Consider the following 17,047-nt stretch of genomic DNA (forward strand, 5'->3'; position numbering starts at 1 on the left):
AGGATTACATCGATGTCAGCAGGGGCTGTGCCATGTACCTGTGCAGGAGACTGTGGCTCGAAAGAGACGACGCACACGTCAGCGTGGGACTTGTTGGGACTCCCCAGTAATTGTCTACTCTTGGTGTGGACAGTTGGTTCAGGCCCACCTGGCTCCGATGCCTCCTCTGATGGGTCCTTGTCGATCCTTGCCTGTTCCCAGGCCACCGCAGTTGCTCTGCAGGTGGAGAGAGCGCCTCGGAAATAGTGTAGGCAGGTGACTCACCTCTTCTGGGGACTTGTGTTTTGTGGCGCTTTTTTCTTTGTAGTTAGCATCCACTTTTCTTGTCCCTTGCCATCAGATGCAAGTTAATTCTACCCTCTGTTTCCATAATCACTGTGTCACTTCCTCCTATAAACACAAGAACTTGGCAGCAGTTCTTGGAGACAAGAACAGTAGTTGCTAATGTAGGAAGGATAATGCCAACAATGAGGCGTTATTTCCAAGAAACTACACCCATCACAGCATGAGGAAGGCTGCACAGTGGACAGACACTTCAGCTATTCAAACCCAATTCTTAGCTTTGGTAAGAAATCTCCCCATAGGAAGTCAGATAAAGGAAGTAGTGTAAGTTGCATTTTATTAGACAGAGGTGGATTTGATACATACTATATCTTAATTTTCCATTCTTCTTATTCAGACATGTTGAGTGTACAGGTTTCCCATTTTTTAGTCAAGAAAGAAAAACACATCGCACAAAGCAGCTGCAATCAACAATACAACAAGATCATTATTCACTTGAAGACCAGAAATGTGCCCAGGAATTTTTCAGTCGGTCAGAATGCTAAAATATAGATAATAAAAAGAGTTAGTTACTGTTTAAGGGTAAAGTACATTAAAAAAATTCAGGTGAATCTAGAATGAAAACTCATTACTTCCTCCAGTATGGCACCACTCTATTGTTTCATTATAAATTTGTAAAAGGCACCACACATTAAAACCAAAAAGCAAGGGAGAAAACAAAATCAAGCAACTTTCTATGATTTTCTTTCTGTACAAATACATATATATCTTAAGGCAGGTGTTTTTATGTGCAAAATACAAGTATACAAGTAAAACCAATGTTGGTACTACATATTCTCATACTCGCTTCTTCTTTTAGCAGTAACATTGGTGTCCAAATGTACAGTACATTGAAAACACTTTTCTCTAACAGAGCTCAAAATAGAAGGCAGGCTGGAAATATGGCCCTGATAACAATTAGTTTTTAAATCTGAAGAGCTTTTATGTAGACCCCTTAAAACATGTACAAACAGTCATTCTCTTTTTCTTGTTGTCTCTTCCTTTAGAAAGGTCCATATCAACTTGTTCACTATGTCAGGTTGATCCTGCTGGAGCCAATGACTGGCTTCAGACAAAATAGTTAATCTGAAATGATTTTTAACATAAATTCGTGTAATTTCTGCCATCTCAACTTCCATAAACGCATCTCTTTCTCCCCATAACAGCAGAGTTGGCATGATGACTTCATGGTGCTGCAGAGGCAGGCAGCTTTAAAAATAAAACACACTTAGTTAGGTCTTTTTTTACAAAAATCACCAAGACAGATTTCCATCAACTTAGCTTTTGAAATCAACACAGTGAATCTCATTGCAAGCTTTCTAGGTTCCAAGATATCTTCTACAATACCAAGAAAACACTCCTGTGACTCAAAGTCCTTTAATTGTTTTTAAGGGTGGTAAAATTGTTAGAAGATACTTTTCCTGTAACATGTCTGTAATCAGCAGTTGATTGCAACAGAGGTCTTATTTTTGGAACATGAATAATGCTTCAGCATGGTGCACAGCTCAGGAGCCCCATGATCTCTGTAAAAGGGAATGTGGAACAACATGGCCAGAATTTTGTTCATCGGTGGCTTTCCCTTGGTTGATGAATGCTGTGGCAAACTTCTGAACCTGCATATTTGCTGCAAGTAGGTGTTAATGAAATATGATGCTTTGAATCACATTTAGAGTACAGTGTTCAAGGCACCTAGCTACCTGAGTAGCCAAACAGCCTTGCCAAAAAATGGTTGTCTAGGAAATGGCAGACTGCTGTTTTTGGACACTACGGAAGACACCAGCTAGAGTGTTTCAGACCTACTCAAAATTAAATATCATGTAGTACAGCTAAAATAAAAATAGCTGTAGAAAAAGATATTCTATAGAACGCTGATGTCTGAAATGCTGAACTGAAGTCAGTTACATTCACTCATCTATGAAATTCATGTAACATTCAAAGTGCATCAGAGGTCCCTTTACAAAGAGCTACAGTATGTTTTTGAAGGCCTTGGACTTACATACCTACATCTGTATGCAGTATCCTTAAAAATTTGCCTTTCATGGAGTCATAATCTCTTTAAAACTGCAACGTCACAACCCAGAGCTTTGGCAGATTAGAAAGTGTTTAAAGATAAATGCACTTTAAGACATTTTATTGATACTTTGAAGAAAAGCCCTTAGAAAGTAAAATGTTAGTAAAAATTATACCACCACAATGACCTATTTAAACTTTCAGTAAAAACTTACTATTTTTTTTAATACAATTATTTTAAATGGAATATTTTATAAATATTTCCTCACATTAAAGGCAGACATTAGGAAAGATACAGGTAGCTAGAAATGAAAGACTATTTCAACATAAACCATATTAACCCACCAGAATTTATTCCAGCGCATCTACTTCAGAGATGCTGAAAAATTTATCTAATTTTTACTTGAATTGCTTAATCATAGCCACATATTGTAACAGACTAGCTGTGACAATTCAAAACAGATTCCATCTGATCAGCTACAAATCTTCATTATACTAATGCTCAAACATGATTATTTTAAACCAGTAATGGTTTCAAAGAAGATTTTCTGAACAAACTTTTATGACAAACTTAAGTGCTAGGTTGAAACTTAGGAGTTTGTTAAGAGACTATGCTTTGTTAAAAGGGAAAGACAAAGAAGATGGCATGCATTAGTTTAAGATAAGACAAAGAAATGGAGACTCTGAAGACAATCCTTCTCTCTACTTATACATAATGTCAAGAAATATTAATAAAAGGTCACTTTAAATAATCATTTAACTTCATTTTGATTGATGAATTAGGAAAATTCTTAAAATGGCTTCTGTAGCAGTGGATTTAAAATCTCATTTTTCAAACAAACTGACCTAACCCACTGAACCATAGCTTATTCATAGTATCAGTTTTAAAAAGTGATAATCTGATGATCTGATTCAGTGCATTTAGACTAAACTCTTTAAATTTTAAATCCAGTATCCTGGATCTCTTCACTATTTATATGTGTATTTTTTCACTACCGTAGGGTTTACTATTATTTTTTGGGTAAGTGCCATACAGGATTTGTAGCCTCACTTAGGGAAACTCTACTGGGCTTTTTACACACACTGCATAGATAAACAACCTGTCCTTTTTCATTGCCTAAGAGCTACACTATGTTTCTTTTCAGTCTGGAATATGGCACATTATATTGTGCCTGAAGTTTCTAGAAATCTCCTTCAACGAAGACTAACACGCAGATTTCACATTTAGAAAGGGAAGTTCCACTCATGAAGTTTAATTCTTTGAAAAACAGACTCAAGCCTTCATATGGCACTGTTAGTTGACCAGCAGTTTTTCGGTAAATAAATACTGAAGTACTTCTTAACTGCTATAAAAGAAGTAATCCCATTTTCTGAAAAATGGCATATCAGAAGAAATTCAAGCTTCAATTGCTTACCTATCTCTCTTAACCAAGCATGATACAAAAAGCTTTATGATTTTTATTCCAAAAGTGTTTGTATCTAAAGTATAGTGAAGTGAATGACTGCTGTACTATTTATACAAGGATGTGTTGGTGATGGATGGAAGTAGGTGATTTCAATCATCTCTTTGGAAATAACTTTCCAGAAAAATTAGCTCTGAAGAATGAAACTCCAGGTGGATAGTAATGAGTTGGAAACCTTTAACACGTAGGTCACCAGTACCAGCCCACTGGGAGTTACGGTGAATACAAGTCATTAGCTTCTAAGTGCTGCTCAATGGCTTATTGAGAGGAAGTGAAAATTTAAATCCAGTTTTAATATTTAGTGATTCACATTCCATAAGGTGTGACCATCAGAATTGGTGGCAAGAACAGAATGAGCTGAAGAGCAATCTTTTCCTTCCAGTCCAAAGCCTGCTGCATTGTGGCTGATAGCACCTATAATAATATTCTCTGAATTCAGTACAGGTATACTTTCATTAGAAAAATAAAGCAAACAATGCACAAACATACACACACACACACAGAGGAATTAATAGCTGTGAAGACACTTTCTGATTAATAACTGATACTAGGCTTTTTTTTGAGCCTGAAAAGGCCTGAAACGATAGTTTAAACATACGCAACTCTTACATTTGTCTCATCTGAATCCCATAGCAATTCAGCTATCTGCTGTCACTGCTATTTCACTGTTATTGTCAGAGAAGCATCTGGTTAATGTGCACATTGACTGATGTGACGTGCTGTGGCAAATGTAAGGAACAAGGCTCAGGGCACTCATGCCTCTCCAGCTCCTCATTAGCCCTACCCTGGGGCTCCTGCAGTGCAGTTGCAGGGCCAGGGAGCTGCCGTGCAGCCGCACAGCTCCCCATTGCCCTTGGACATCCCAGCTGATGTCATCACCACTCTCTGCATAGCTTTAAATAAGTATACTGTTACCAGCACAGCCATCTCATTTATTCCCCATTGGTGTCTGTGCTTGGTGTTATCTTGTTTAGAAGAATATATACCGTCTCTCTACTTTCTGATTCTAGTTTTGTCTCTTAGCCTGTACAAGACAGCACCTAGCTCAGATCCCCGTTTTCCTCCCAGTATTTCCCTGCTGACTGCTCTCCTGACAGCGACAGCATGGAAGGCACAGAAAGAGCAGTAAAGGTGGCACTAAATTTGGGCCAGGGAAAATGAAAAGTTACTCTACTTCAAAAATCGAGTTTAGGGAAGGAAAAGAATTGTAATTTTTAAAGAATAGTGGGAAGCTGGTCTTGTGTTAAAGAAACATGCAAGAGATTTAGCACTGTTGAAGACTAGAGACAGTAAAGGAAAAAAGAGTTCAATCCCGCTCTTCTTGGTATAGTCCTTCAAATTAGGGCTACAAGTTGTAAGTAGAGTATATGCAAAGTTAAAGACCTTCTGGCCCTGTTAAGTTTTTGGTAGATAAAAAGGGGGCGTCAGTCTCTAAAGGCAAGCCAACTCCTTCCAGGAAAGTTAAAACCATTAGAAAACTGCTGGAGAAAATAAAATAAATATTAAGCTTGCAAAAATATTTCCTATTGTGATACTATCTCTCAGTTTTAGTCTATGCATGCTCCCTGCTATATGTGCTTACTGCTGCCAGTGAGTCTGATGAGACCAATGCAGGAACAAAAAAAAACCAAGTTAGGGTTAGTTTTCGGCTTAGTTACAAAAAAATCTACCCCACCTTTTAAAAAAAAAAAAACAGCCCAAACACAATAAAATTGAAGTCAGACACTGTTTTGTAAAGTTACAAGTGAGGGTAACTTACTTGGATGCCATATTATCTAAAAGTATTAACTAATAATAAGCTCTACAAAGAGCTTATTATTAGATAATATGAAGCGTAATGCAAACAATTAATTGATGTTAATTTTGTAAGTATTATTTAGAGATGCGTTTTTGTGATTGCCATGGGTTCTGTGAATGAGGAAGGGTCTTTGCTTTATTAGATTTGGAAACAAAGATTTTCCTTATCTGCACTCCGGTTGTGTCACTGTTTTGTGTGGACATCTCACACAATTCACTTTGCATCACTCTGCCTGACACGGAATGCGTTTTTTACCTGTTGAGACTTCAGAAACAGATTTGCGTTTTTTCCTTCCACTTCAGCGGCAGAAGCTGCAATAACATTTTTGGCCTCCAGGGGTCTCTAGAACATTTTACCTTGTTTCAGAACGTTACACTCACCTGAAAATATTTCTGTAATGATTAATGGGTCCAGTTAACGCTCCAGGTTGTGAAAAGACATAGAGATAAGCTTCAATATCCTCTGCTGTTAATCTGCAGCCTTTCTTTCCAATTCCAGTGGCCTGGCTGGTAAATAAACTTTTCAGAACCTACAAAAGGAAGAATAAAAAGCCACTACATAAGATAGCTAGAAAATGTGATTTCTCTCTTTCAACAGGACACGTTTCTAAAATCTATTTAAACATTGTTTAGAGTATAATGAATGGTTTAAATGCTTTTTCAGAGAGCTATATGTAAAGCACACGGTAAACTTATTTCTGATATAACTTACTTCAGAATAATCAAGTACCGGCAAATACCAGTATTACCAAGTTACTCAGTTCTGCACCCTGACCTGCCACCTGTGACAAGCAAAGGCAAGCGCGGGCACGTACTTTTCTTTGGGATGGACCCTAGCAGCTGAGAGGGTGGGAGGGAGAATGATTCAGGACCTCCCCAGCTTGCCGTGCCCTGTGTGCGTGCAGCACTGGGAGCTCTGCACGGGGCTGTATGCATGTAGGAGGATGCATGCCTGCAGCTGCTTTTCCCCTTTCTATATGCCCGGGCTTATTTTTTAAGATTATACAAGGTGTTGGCCTTGTGGGTCCTCAGGCAGAATTAATCACCTGGCTGAATCTGATGTCCAGACTCCCAGGCTGCCTGCCCTGTAGTAGGCTCTGAGGGATAAGAGGATGTCCCACTGCACACAGGAGCTTCAGGTAAGTCAGCAGGAGTTGCCCAGGCACCAAATGTGTCCCACCGGCATGGGCACAAGTAAAACCAGCTGACTGTTTACGTGGAGTAATGCACTATAGTGCTGGAGGTTAAAAGTATGTACCTGAACACCTCCCAGAAATGCAGAAGCAAGACTTAATCTCAGAGACACTATGTATTTATACGCTACTTTATAAAAATATATAAAGCTTAAGAAGAAAAATCAGAAAGCTCCGTATTTTTTCCAGTAATTATAACTACATCAGAAGGGATCAACGTAGGTGGCAATTCTTCCATCACTCACAGTTAAATATATAAACAAGAGCACTCATTTTGCTCACCTTGAAATCATTTACTGTAAACATGAATTCAGGAAACCATGGCATTTGGAAAAAGAAGTAGTAACCAGATTTAATCAATTGTGATGGATGTCGTAGAATGTATTCTGAAACAAAAATGCCCATGAATTAAAAATGAAAACTGATGACTCAAACAAAATTACTGTTAATATTACTATTTTTTAAACTTAAAGGAATGTTTTAAAAATATTACGTTAGAGCATGCTATGTGACAAAAGATGATTATTGTTTCAGGAGTAAGTATATGATGTGGCCATTAAAACATACTTCTTTTATATGTGTAAATAGAAACAGTCAGCAAACCAGAAGCCTGCCAAAGATTAGGTGAGGGCAGTGACATTGGAGAGTTTAATCGCATGATAGGTTTTCACTTAGAGATCTATTTCTGTAGCTAGTCCAAAGCATTTTTTTCAGCTGTGGAATAAGAGGCATAAATAGAAGTCTTTAAGTATTTCTCTCATCAAAGATGTGATGCACAGAAATCTGTAGATGATAATCCACTTACATTCTAAAGACAGCATCAATCCTGTTCACAAAAGTACAGAATTTTTCTAACAGTTATCTTCTTGGCAATTTCAAGAACCGTAATCAAGATTACATAGTGTCACTTTTTAAAGACATTGGAGCATATATAACAAAAGAAAATTATATAGCCAAATTTGCATTAAGTCTTTTTTTTTTTTTTAATTATAATTTTGTGTCTCCAAGGAGTAGCAAGAGCCAACACTGACATTCAAATATCCAACTTCCTCGCAGCAACCACAGAATGTATGCAGGTACTAGGAAGTATAGAACCTATCCTTTACAGATGCAAATTCAGGAAGGCAAAATTGCACCCCCAACACAGAAGATAATCTCTGAAATATTAATTCTGACAGTGAATAAAAATGGATTTTGAAACAAAGCAAACTGAAGTGTCAGCTATCTTCTAAGCTTTCATATCTTATACATTCTTAAACTGCATCACCCATTATATTTTTCCTTGATGGACCATTATGACAGTGCTTGCTTTACTTTTCTGTACAATTTATAAACTGTGTATTTTCATTTAATTCACAGTAGAACAAAGTTGATCCAGGGAGACTTTATCAAGCTACAGAACAGATTTTGTACTTTAACAAATATGCAAACAAATACTAAGAAATACTATAATAAAATATATTTGTCTTCTATACAGCCTGGCTCCTGCTCTCAGTGACAATACTGCAAAAAGCTCCTGCTTGCTCAGGTGGTGGTGAACAGACATTTCCTTGGGTAAGTGAAGCTTAACTACCTGGCAAAATGTTCTTTAATATCTTAGAAAGGTGCCCAAGAACACTGTGAAAACATGTGTGAATGGTTCTGATTCCACAGTGGTGTAAGGTCAGATTTACATTCAACTGAAATGAAAATTAAAGCTGCATTGAATATTCTTAACTATTTCTGGGGAGATGGGATGACTTTTTAAATGGAAATAGGGCAAGGTCAGCAACTGAAGAAATTAAAATTAGTGAGATACTACTTTCATTTTAATTACTGAATGTTGATCTAATCCCTATGAAACGTTTTGTAATTCTGGGTAGTAGACAAGCTCAAAGCCTGTCACAGAACAAATTTTGCTAGTGCACGTAAATCCTTGTTTCAGCTCGCTACCAGTACGTTCCTGAGCCTCTAGTAAGTAGCCTGGAAAGGCTGTCTTGTTCCAATGAATATTGTACAAGATCATAAATTGTCGCTTGTCACCTAAATGAGGATTAAATTCTAATGTCTGATTCACATTTATACAAAGGCTGTTTTATGCAGATTTAATAATGCAGTGAGGCCTTAACCTAGGTGTAATGCAATATACACTCCTGTTCAGGGAATTTTATCCTGCCAAAATGGTATAAGACAGATTCATTTATATGAAAATTATGTTTGTGGACCTTCAAGGATTAAGAAAAACATCAGTAAGTTTGGTTGCAAGCACTCCCACTTCCTACAATAAATTATTTCCAGAAGTCAAATACTTGATACCTTGCTGCTTCATAAAATACAGTCCAGATTGTGAGAGGCACTGAGTACTAGCAGCTTATCTACTGAACATCTAAAGGGTTCTTTAGCAACCTCAAAGCAAACACAATCTTAATGAAAATGCAGATACTCTGGATTAATAGAGACTACTATAAGACTCACCTGTAAACACAGAAGGATGTGGGAAATTAACCACAATCAGCTTAGTCACCACTTCAGGGTAACATATAGCCACTAACCAAGCGACCATTCCTCCCCAGTCGTGGCCAATCAACACACACTTGTTGTATCCTACCACATAAACAGAAATTTGTGCTTTTATTTCAGTGGAATTTGTATCCATACAAATTGTCAGATACAATAAAATCATTATTGGGCAAGATAGGAGGTCCAGCACATTTATTAATGTAACTACTTAATACTGCACTGCTTCCATTACTAATGCCCAGAAAAAATAGTGCACTATTATAGTAAAAAAATTTACAAATAATTAAAATTATTTAATTGGACTTCAATTACACTTTAATTATACTACCTCAAAGTCAAACTAAAGTCATTCAGTATCCAAATGGCCTGTTCACATCTTGGCCAATGTAGGGTCAGATATACTATTCAACTTGCAGTCATTATAATGCATGTACATCTGTTTAGGGAGTGTGGAGTTTGAAACTGCAGACAGAAAGACTGAGCAATCTCCTGAACTCCTCCTGAACAAAACTAATCCTTATAAATTTCTCTGAATATGGGAGGTTATCTAAGCACCGAACATTATCATTATGCAAAAAGTGGGCGTTATACTTAATTGCCATATATATATAGCATATATACACACACACACACATACATATTTATATACTCAGTAGGCCTGTAGCTTTTCTCCATATGCTGTTTTGATGGCAATTTTTAAAGTTCTCAGCATTCACGTACTTACTCTTCCATCGATAAAAATGGTAATTTACCAGCAATAAAAGGGGGGAGAAAAATCATTACTGTTTTTGAAAGCCTAACCATTCCTCCTTTAACCACTGCTGGAATACATACTATAGTGTCAGATACCATCGCCATCCTCATTGAAGATTGTAATGCTGAGCACATACACTACAAATGAAATGTATAAAAGCCAAACTGTTTAGAATTCTGACATAAATCTGAAGACAGTTGTCAAAGCACCTTATAACCCCTCTTGAATAGAAATCTTTTGGAGCACTTTTGATATAATCAAGTTCTCCGAAAGAATTTAACTTGGGGTTAGAACAAACAAAGATAACAAGCCTCAGAAATACTTTTTCAAAAAAATTTTAAATCCCTATGAAATTGAATTATAATGAGAGCACTTCTCAAGCATAACCATGGCATTACCATGGAGATTAACACAACCAGCAAAGGTTGGAAAATGTAAACACAATGTGGGGACTGCCTGCCCAATCTTTTGACAATATTGAAACATCACAAGCAAAGCAAATCCTAAATTCAAACCTTAGAACTGGAATCACTGCTTTACTATTTCTTCATGTGAAATGCAATAAGTTGTTTCACTATCCATAGAGTATCCAGAGAATTAAAATGATTTGGAGAATGACAGTCCAATCCCTTGTCTTGCTATTGGTATGGAAGGGGAATACCCTTCACAAGGTGTTACAATTTATCGCCAGAACAGCTACACTTCAAGCTGAACTGGAAGGGCAAATTTTGCAGACTTGCTTCAGCTCTAGACGGTTACACCATGTATTTGCCAAGGGGAGCGATGTGTCCCTTGTTCTCCCTTCTGTTCTTCTCACTGTTGTATAAGACAGAGTGATTCAGCTCTTGAGAACTGACTACTGTGCAGGAGTAGTATTTTGGGATTTTTTTTTAATACAGCAGATGTACTGTCATCATCTTTACAAAGCCCACAATATTTATTTTATCTTGTTTGTGCAAGAAAAATGTCACCTGATTTAAATTCTTTGGTCTGCAAGTGCTATTAGACACTAATTCAGAACATTATCCACTAAGTGCAATGGTTAGGAGTAAGCGAAGACCTTCTTAGGGAAAAAGACCAAAGGTTTGTACTGCTGGATTTCACACCACATACGGGAGATTTTTTTTTAAACTCATGATGGAAAATCATCTTTACATATTGTTTATACTGACATACACATCATAATTAAAAAACAAACCTTTTTCATGGATAATGGTCCATAAAATGTAAGTATCCTTAGATTTATATCTATATATATCTGTAATGTGTATATATTAAAGAGAATGCAGTTTTTAAAAAAATCAATGCTAGATCTTTATGGGGTTTTTCCCAGAAAATCAAGTCATCTATGAGCTGAGTAGTTTGTCTTCTATTAACGCACCTAGAGATTCCAAAATATCCTTTATATCTGTTATCAGGCAATCTAACTTGTAATTTTCTTTGTGAGAAGGAGCATCTGTTTCTCCATAACCTCTCAAATCCAGGGCCACCACTCGATATTCACTTTTAAATTCTCGCAATTGATGGCGCCAAGAATACCTAACAAAGGGGAAAAAAAAGTTGGAGTTATAAGGTCAAGCAGTACGATACCAAAATGCACTCAATGCTTTTGCTCCCAAACAGTTGAGACTAAATTAGCATGTCTTCATTTGCAATGAGATTCTTTTTTTCTTTCTGTGGTACGCTGATGGTCCTTTGTGGCTATAGTAGTTTTGTGCACCCTTCTTGAATTCCCCAGTAAGGAAGTGCAGCTGCCAGAAGAGGGGCATGGCCAGAGCCTGGGTGTTTCAACAGTTCCTAGAGTCTGGCATGGTTCCTTTGCTGCAAAGGAAGCAGGCATAAACCAGAGCACACAGAGGACTATTCTGTTTTATCCTTGGAGCTGTAGTATCATCAAAAAAGTAAGGTCCGAAAAGCTTTCTCTTCTCCCTGTCTTGCTCACACACACATTTTGATGGAGTAGGGAAACATGCTTCAAGGCATGTTTGTTTTTTTTTTCTTTTCAGAAAACGAATGTCATAATTCATACACTAAATAAACCAAAGAAAGAAATACGATGAATAACAAATGAACTTGGTGAAGTTTATATGATTTATATTATGTACACTTTCATCTGTGTCTCTATACTACCAGAATTGCTTCAGAACAATCTCGCAATGTGTGAAACACAAAGTATTTCATTGCTTGTGTTTCTATGGAAAAGAGTGATAACATTACACAAATTAAAAGACGTGCAAAATTAAGAACTCAGGCAAAGGCCTGAGCTATTCCTCATTCTGTAATAGTATGTAGTGACTAGATATGTGTTATGAAGCAAAAATAACAAGAAAATGGTGGGTCTCATCCTGCAAGAACTACCTGCCTTCAACTGTTATTGAAACCAAATAAATTTCAGAATAGCCAGTACCAAGACAGACATGGCCTTATCTTATACTGTAATAGAAAGATATATGAAAAACATGATCCTTCTAGGCATATATAATAATGGCTGCATCCCTCTGTGCTAGGATCTAGCTTTTACTTCTGGTCTTGTTTCAACAATCTCAGATAAATGATATATAACATTTGGATCATCAGCAATTGTAAGAGTAATGCACAGAATTTTACCTTAATTCAAACAGGGTCTCTATCAGACCATTGGCTCTTCCACTTTAGCTTTGCCTCCAGCCTATTAGGGATTTTTAACATAAGTAATACTACACTAACACTCATTAATTATAGAAATTTTTATTCATATAAACAGAACAGTCAGAACCTTTTCATTTCAGTGCCATATAATGCAAATACAAGATTTAGCTGAGATCTCCAGGAATGAAATTTTTAAAGGCATTATACAATGCCTTGGAAGCTGAATTTGCCATGGTAACTGTTGTAGCTATCCTATATACTTCAGTAAGAAGAAACAACGAGGCCAGTAAATAAATAAATAAACTATTTTTGTTTTCAGAAAATGTCTACTTGCTATCCTCATCTTCTGTTTTCACAACAGTCCATCAATCACCAAATGTCTGACCTACCAATTGGATAGGTTTTATATTCAAAGAAATCCTTTTACTATGAATGAAATGTAACTATCGAAGTACTACTTTGCAAGCCGAATTTGAAAATGTTGGAAATGTTGAATACTTTCATTTTCATAAGGTTGAGTAATAGAAACTATTTTGTGACTTTCTGATCACATTGTTTCTGAAAGGCATCTTGTACAAAATTTAGCAGCTCACACACAAGTCTTATAGGTACACAAGTCTTACTCAGCTGTCTCAACACATTATGCCCAATTTCAAATATTTTATTATTGTCTTTCCAGAACATTGGTATTCATTTTCAAGTTCTTATGCATCTAAAGTACTTAATGGCGCTGGTGCATTATATTCTTAAGTGATCTTTCATCTTCAGACAGTCTCAGTCACTCACTAAGGTCAGTATTGTCTGGTTATAATTGTCCTACTTATAACCTTGAGACATTTGAAGGCAGAGGATTTGTTACAATTAAGAATTGTAACTGCGAATCATATCCATTTTGGTTTTTTCTTTTTTTGCTAGCCAAAAAGTTTCTCATTCATTCCTTTTGAATGGTCAGGTAATACAATAAATAACTGTCACTTAAAAAATGACTCACCATTTTAAACTGTAATTTCTGGCTTTCTGCTTTTTGAAAATAATATACCAGATCTCAGTAGAGTATGTATACAAAATGCTAAATTTTCTGTTACTATTCCCACTATAGGGGAAATCAGCTGTAGTCTCAGTTATCTTATTGTGTTAGAATATGTATTATGCAAGGTATGCATGTTTGCATAGAGTATGCAACCCTCCCATCTGTCTTTTTAGTCCAAGTTTCCAGTTTTAGATAGCAATTTATTATTAGAACAATCTACTTCTTTGAAAATTTATCTTAAAATAAATATGACTTTCTGCCACCATCCTCAAGGCCGTTAGTATCTATAGGAAATTGCTAAGGGAAGAGAACTGACCTCTGTTTTACCTGGGTCAATTTATCATGGTATGACCTGAGTCCAGCTTGAAAGATCACAGTTCCAACAGTGGAGCTTAGCTCCATATCTGAGTTTAGAAAGGAAAAGGATCGTTTAACTTGCTGAATTACTGGCATCACCACTTCCACTATTCCCTTACTGTTTTTTCAGTGCAAGTTCTGCAAGCCATGCTTCACTAGTTAAACCTGGCAATGACAGCCTAAGCAATTTGGTTAAATCATTAGACACATGACTGCTTTTCATTGTTATAAACAAACATTTAGGATTGCGTTTGATTCATCATTCATCTTATGATGAACTAATAATAGAACCTTTTTCCCTGAGTAGCATGCTGCAATTAGGCTGCACAATAGCCTATAGAACTCACAGTTGTTCTTCTCCTCCCCCAGTTAAAAATTAATGCAAGTATTTTTAATAAATGCAGCAATCCCTATTGCACTTAATATATGATGAATCCTCATTTTAACACCCTCTGCTATAATTCATAAGTTTAGCCATATTAGTACAAATGTTATCCAAACAGGAAATTCATTAAATTTCATTAAACAGTTCCTTCCCAAAGTTTGAAGAAAAGTGTGCATGCTTGGGGAAAAATGGACTGACAATGCAAAAAAGATGGTTGGTTTGTGTCAGCCTGCAGGAATTTTTTGTGGATGCTGCAGTTAAAAAATGTTTCAGTGGTTTGTTCCCTCCTAAACTTCATGCCGTTAGTTAGTACTCATAGATACATAAAACGGATGATGCTAGGGATACTTAAGCTGAGATGATCACTCTCAGGTATCTTGAGCAGCCTCTTTTATACAAGAAAAGCGCATAGGGAGTTTTACCAGAATTCTGGAAAGCCATGAAGGAGCAGCATGAGTGGTTTACCCCTTTCTCCAGCGGCCACATAGTGGAATCTTAACCCCGAATCCTAAAACGAGAGAAAAATAAATGTGTTTTTATTGCTGCATAAAACTGTTATACTGGGATTTGAAAATGAATATGGTTTCAGTCAATATTCTAAGAAATAATGTATTGCCCCTGAAAAAAAAAATCGAATTGTCAGCTTCTTCTAGGGAGGACCATCTTTAATACATGTCAGGCTATGTTGACTATGTGCCAGTTCAGCCATGAGCATGCTGACCTTTCTAAAAGAGCACCACCTGGCATGGTGACTAGGAAATGCAGATTATTGTCGAAGCTAGCACCTTGCTTTCACACGGACACCAGTCATGTGCTTTATGGAAAGACTTTAAGACACAATACACTTTAAATGCACTTTCAATCTTTCAGTTAGTTTGTAAGATTATGCAACTATTTAAAACCATCACGTTACATTTTGGCACAATAAAGGACTGCATGGCTTCTTAAGAACCAAAAGCAATCAAAATTAAGTAACCAGAAAGCAAGTGGTTTTTGCTCGTTTTTACTGTTCAAGGTTTCAGACTTGCTTCAGAAAAGAAAGCCTTAATGTTATAATCTTCTTTCTGCTCTGTCTACAGTCACTATTTCTAACGCACCTTTTAAGAAAATGGGTCTTATGAGAATTACCAGCAGGCAAGTTACTTACTGTTAGCAATACAGGGGCTGAACACTGAAATGCCATTGAAATGAATGGATGTACACAAGCTTACACTAACTCAAGGTCAAATCCAATAGAACTTAAATAAGCTGAAATTATGTCCTAGAAGGTTTATTGAATTCTGGCACAGAAGTGGATACAGAAGTTGGGAAGAGTTAGCTCACAAAATACAACATGCTGTTTAGAAGTCATGTGAAGGAAACTGCATAAAGAAAGGTTGTACAGCTCCTGAACAAATGTTAGAGCCTGCACTGTCTCTGCTATTTTAAAGAGGGAAGAAAAACCCCATGCCTTTGCTGTACATCAAGAGCTTATATCATGCCAAGGATCACAAATGCATAGAAAATGTTTTTCTTGCCAGAGATGCTTCAAATTCTCTGAGCTACCTTGGCACTGCTAAGTCACTAACCAGCTACAAAACCATTAACTTAGGTCTTGATTCTTGAAAGGGCTCTGAAAAGGGAACATCTGCGGTTTTTATACTCACTATGGATATAATAGGGACTTTTTGCTCAGTTCTGCCCAAAATTACAATGATATTTCTCCTCTGCCAATGAAGTTAAAGCCCCTAGAGGTAAAAGTATCTATGCATTTCTAAGTACTTAATGATCTCTTCTTAGTAAATCTTAGGGCCATTATATCATCTTCACCATTCTCCATATCACTCTGCCTTTGATCCTTTTATATTTAAAAAATTAGAAGTTTCTCAGTTTCCTTCTACAGTTTCTCTTCTCAATTTAGTGAGTAGCGGGTAAGCTCTTCTCCATTCTGCTTCTTTCAATTAGTGTCCTCTAGGGATTTACCTCCAATGTTTTTATTTTGATCTATTTATTGCTTTTGAGGACATTCCCTTTACTCATACAAATTCAATCACCACTTGTACAGCAGCCCAAAACTAAGCCCATCCTCTACCTTTCCAGTTGCTCCTTTCTGTCCCCTTTTTTCTGCCCAAAACAGACATAGGGTGTTGCCATCTTTTCTGAAACCCACTTTTTTCTTTGTTCTCTTGAAATCTGTACAGATCTGTAGGATACGTGCATTTGGAAAGCGACACATTAGCCTGCTGTTACCCAACAGCAAGAGGGTTTCATATTTCCTGAAATGAGCGATAGACTGTTGTATTGACAGCAATTCGATACTCCCCCAAATGCTCTTTTATTGCTGTCACACCCCTCACTTCCCCAGCAACCCATTCATTTACTGCTTGGTGCTACAGGAAAAAAGAATGTGGCATACCAGTAAAAAACCACACACATGCCTCCTAATGATAGAAAAAACCCCCAGGCAAATCAGGAGAAACTGGGAGGCTCAATAATTTATATTAGTACTGCTTGGCGCAAAATCATCTGCACAGATCCCTCAGAACTGAGATCTTTGTGCTCATTTTATTAAAAATAACGTGACAAAATTTGCAGTGCATGCTTTGCTCACCTGTAACTACAAAAGCAACC

General features: G+C 36.8%; 1 protein-coding gene across 1 annotated transcript; it reads right to left on the bottom strand.

Annotated features, from left to right (window-relative positions):
• Positions 1 to 603: 603 nt before the first annotated feature.
• On the bottom strand, positions 604 to 14,945 carry EPHX4 (epoxide hydrolase 4; the record flags this gene model as incomplete). The annotated part of the gene is made up of 6 exons (XM_009585985.1): positions 604 to 1,530; positions 5,973 to 6,121; positions 7,067 to 7,170; positions 9,239 to 9,367; positions 11,419 to 11,576; positions 14,860 to 14,945. Coding segments are annotated over 6 exons (861 nt in total), but the record flags the coding sequence as incomplete, so codon positions are not given.
• Positions 14,946 to 17,047: the final 2,102 nt, after the last annotated feature.

The sequence above is a fragment of the Fulmarus glacialis genome, unplaced genomic scaffold (assembly GCF_000690835.1).
Source record: "Fulmarus glacialis isolate BGI_N327 unplaced genomic scaffold, ASM69083v1 scaffold15699, whole genome shotgun sequence".
Lineage (NCBI taxonomy): Eukaryota > Metazoa > Chordata > Aves > Procellariiformes > Procellariidae > Fulmarus > Fulmarus glacialis.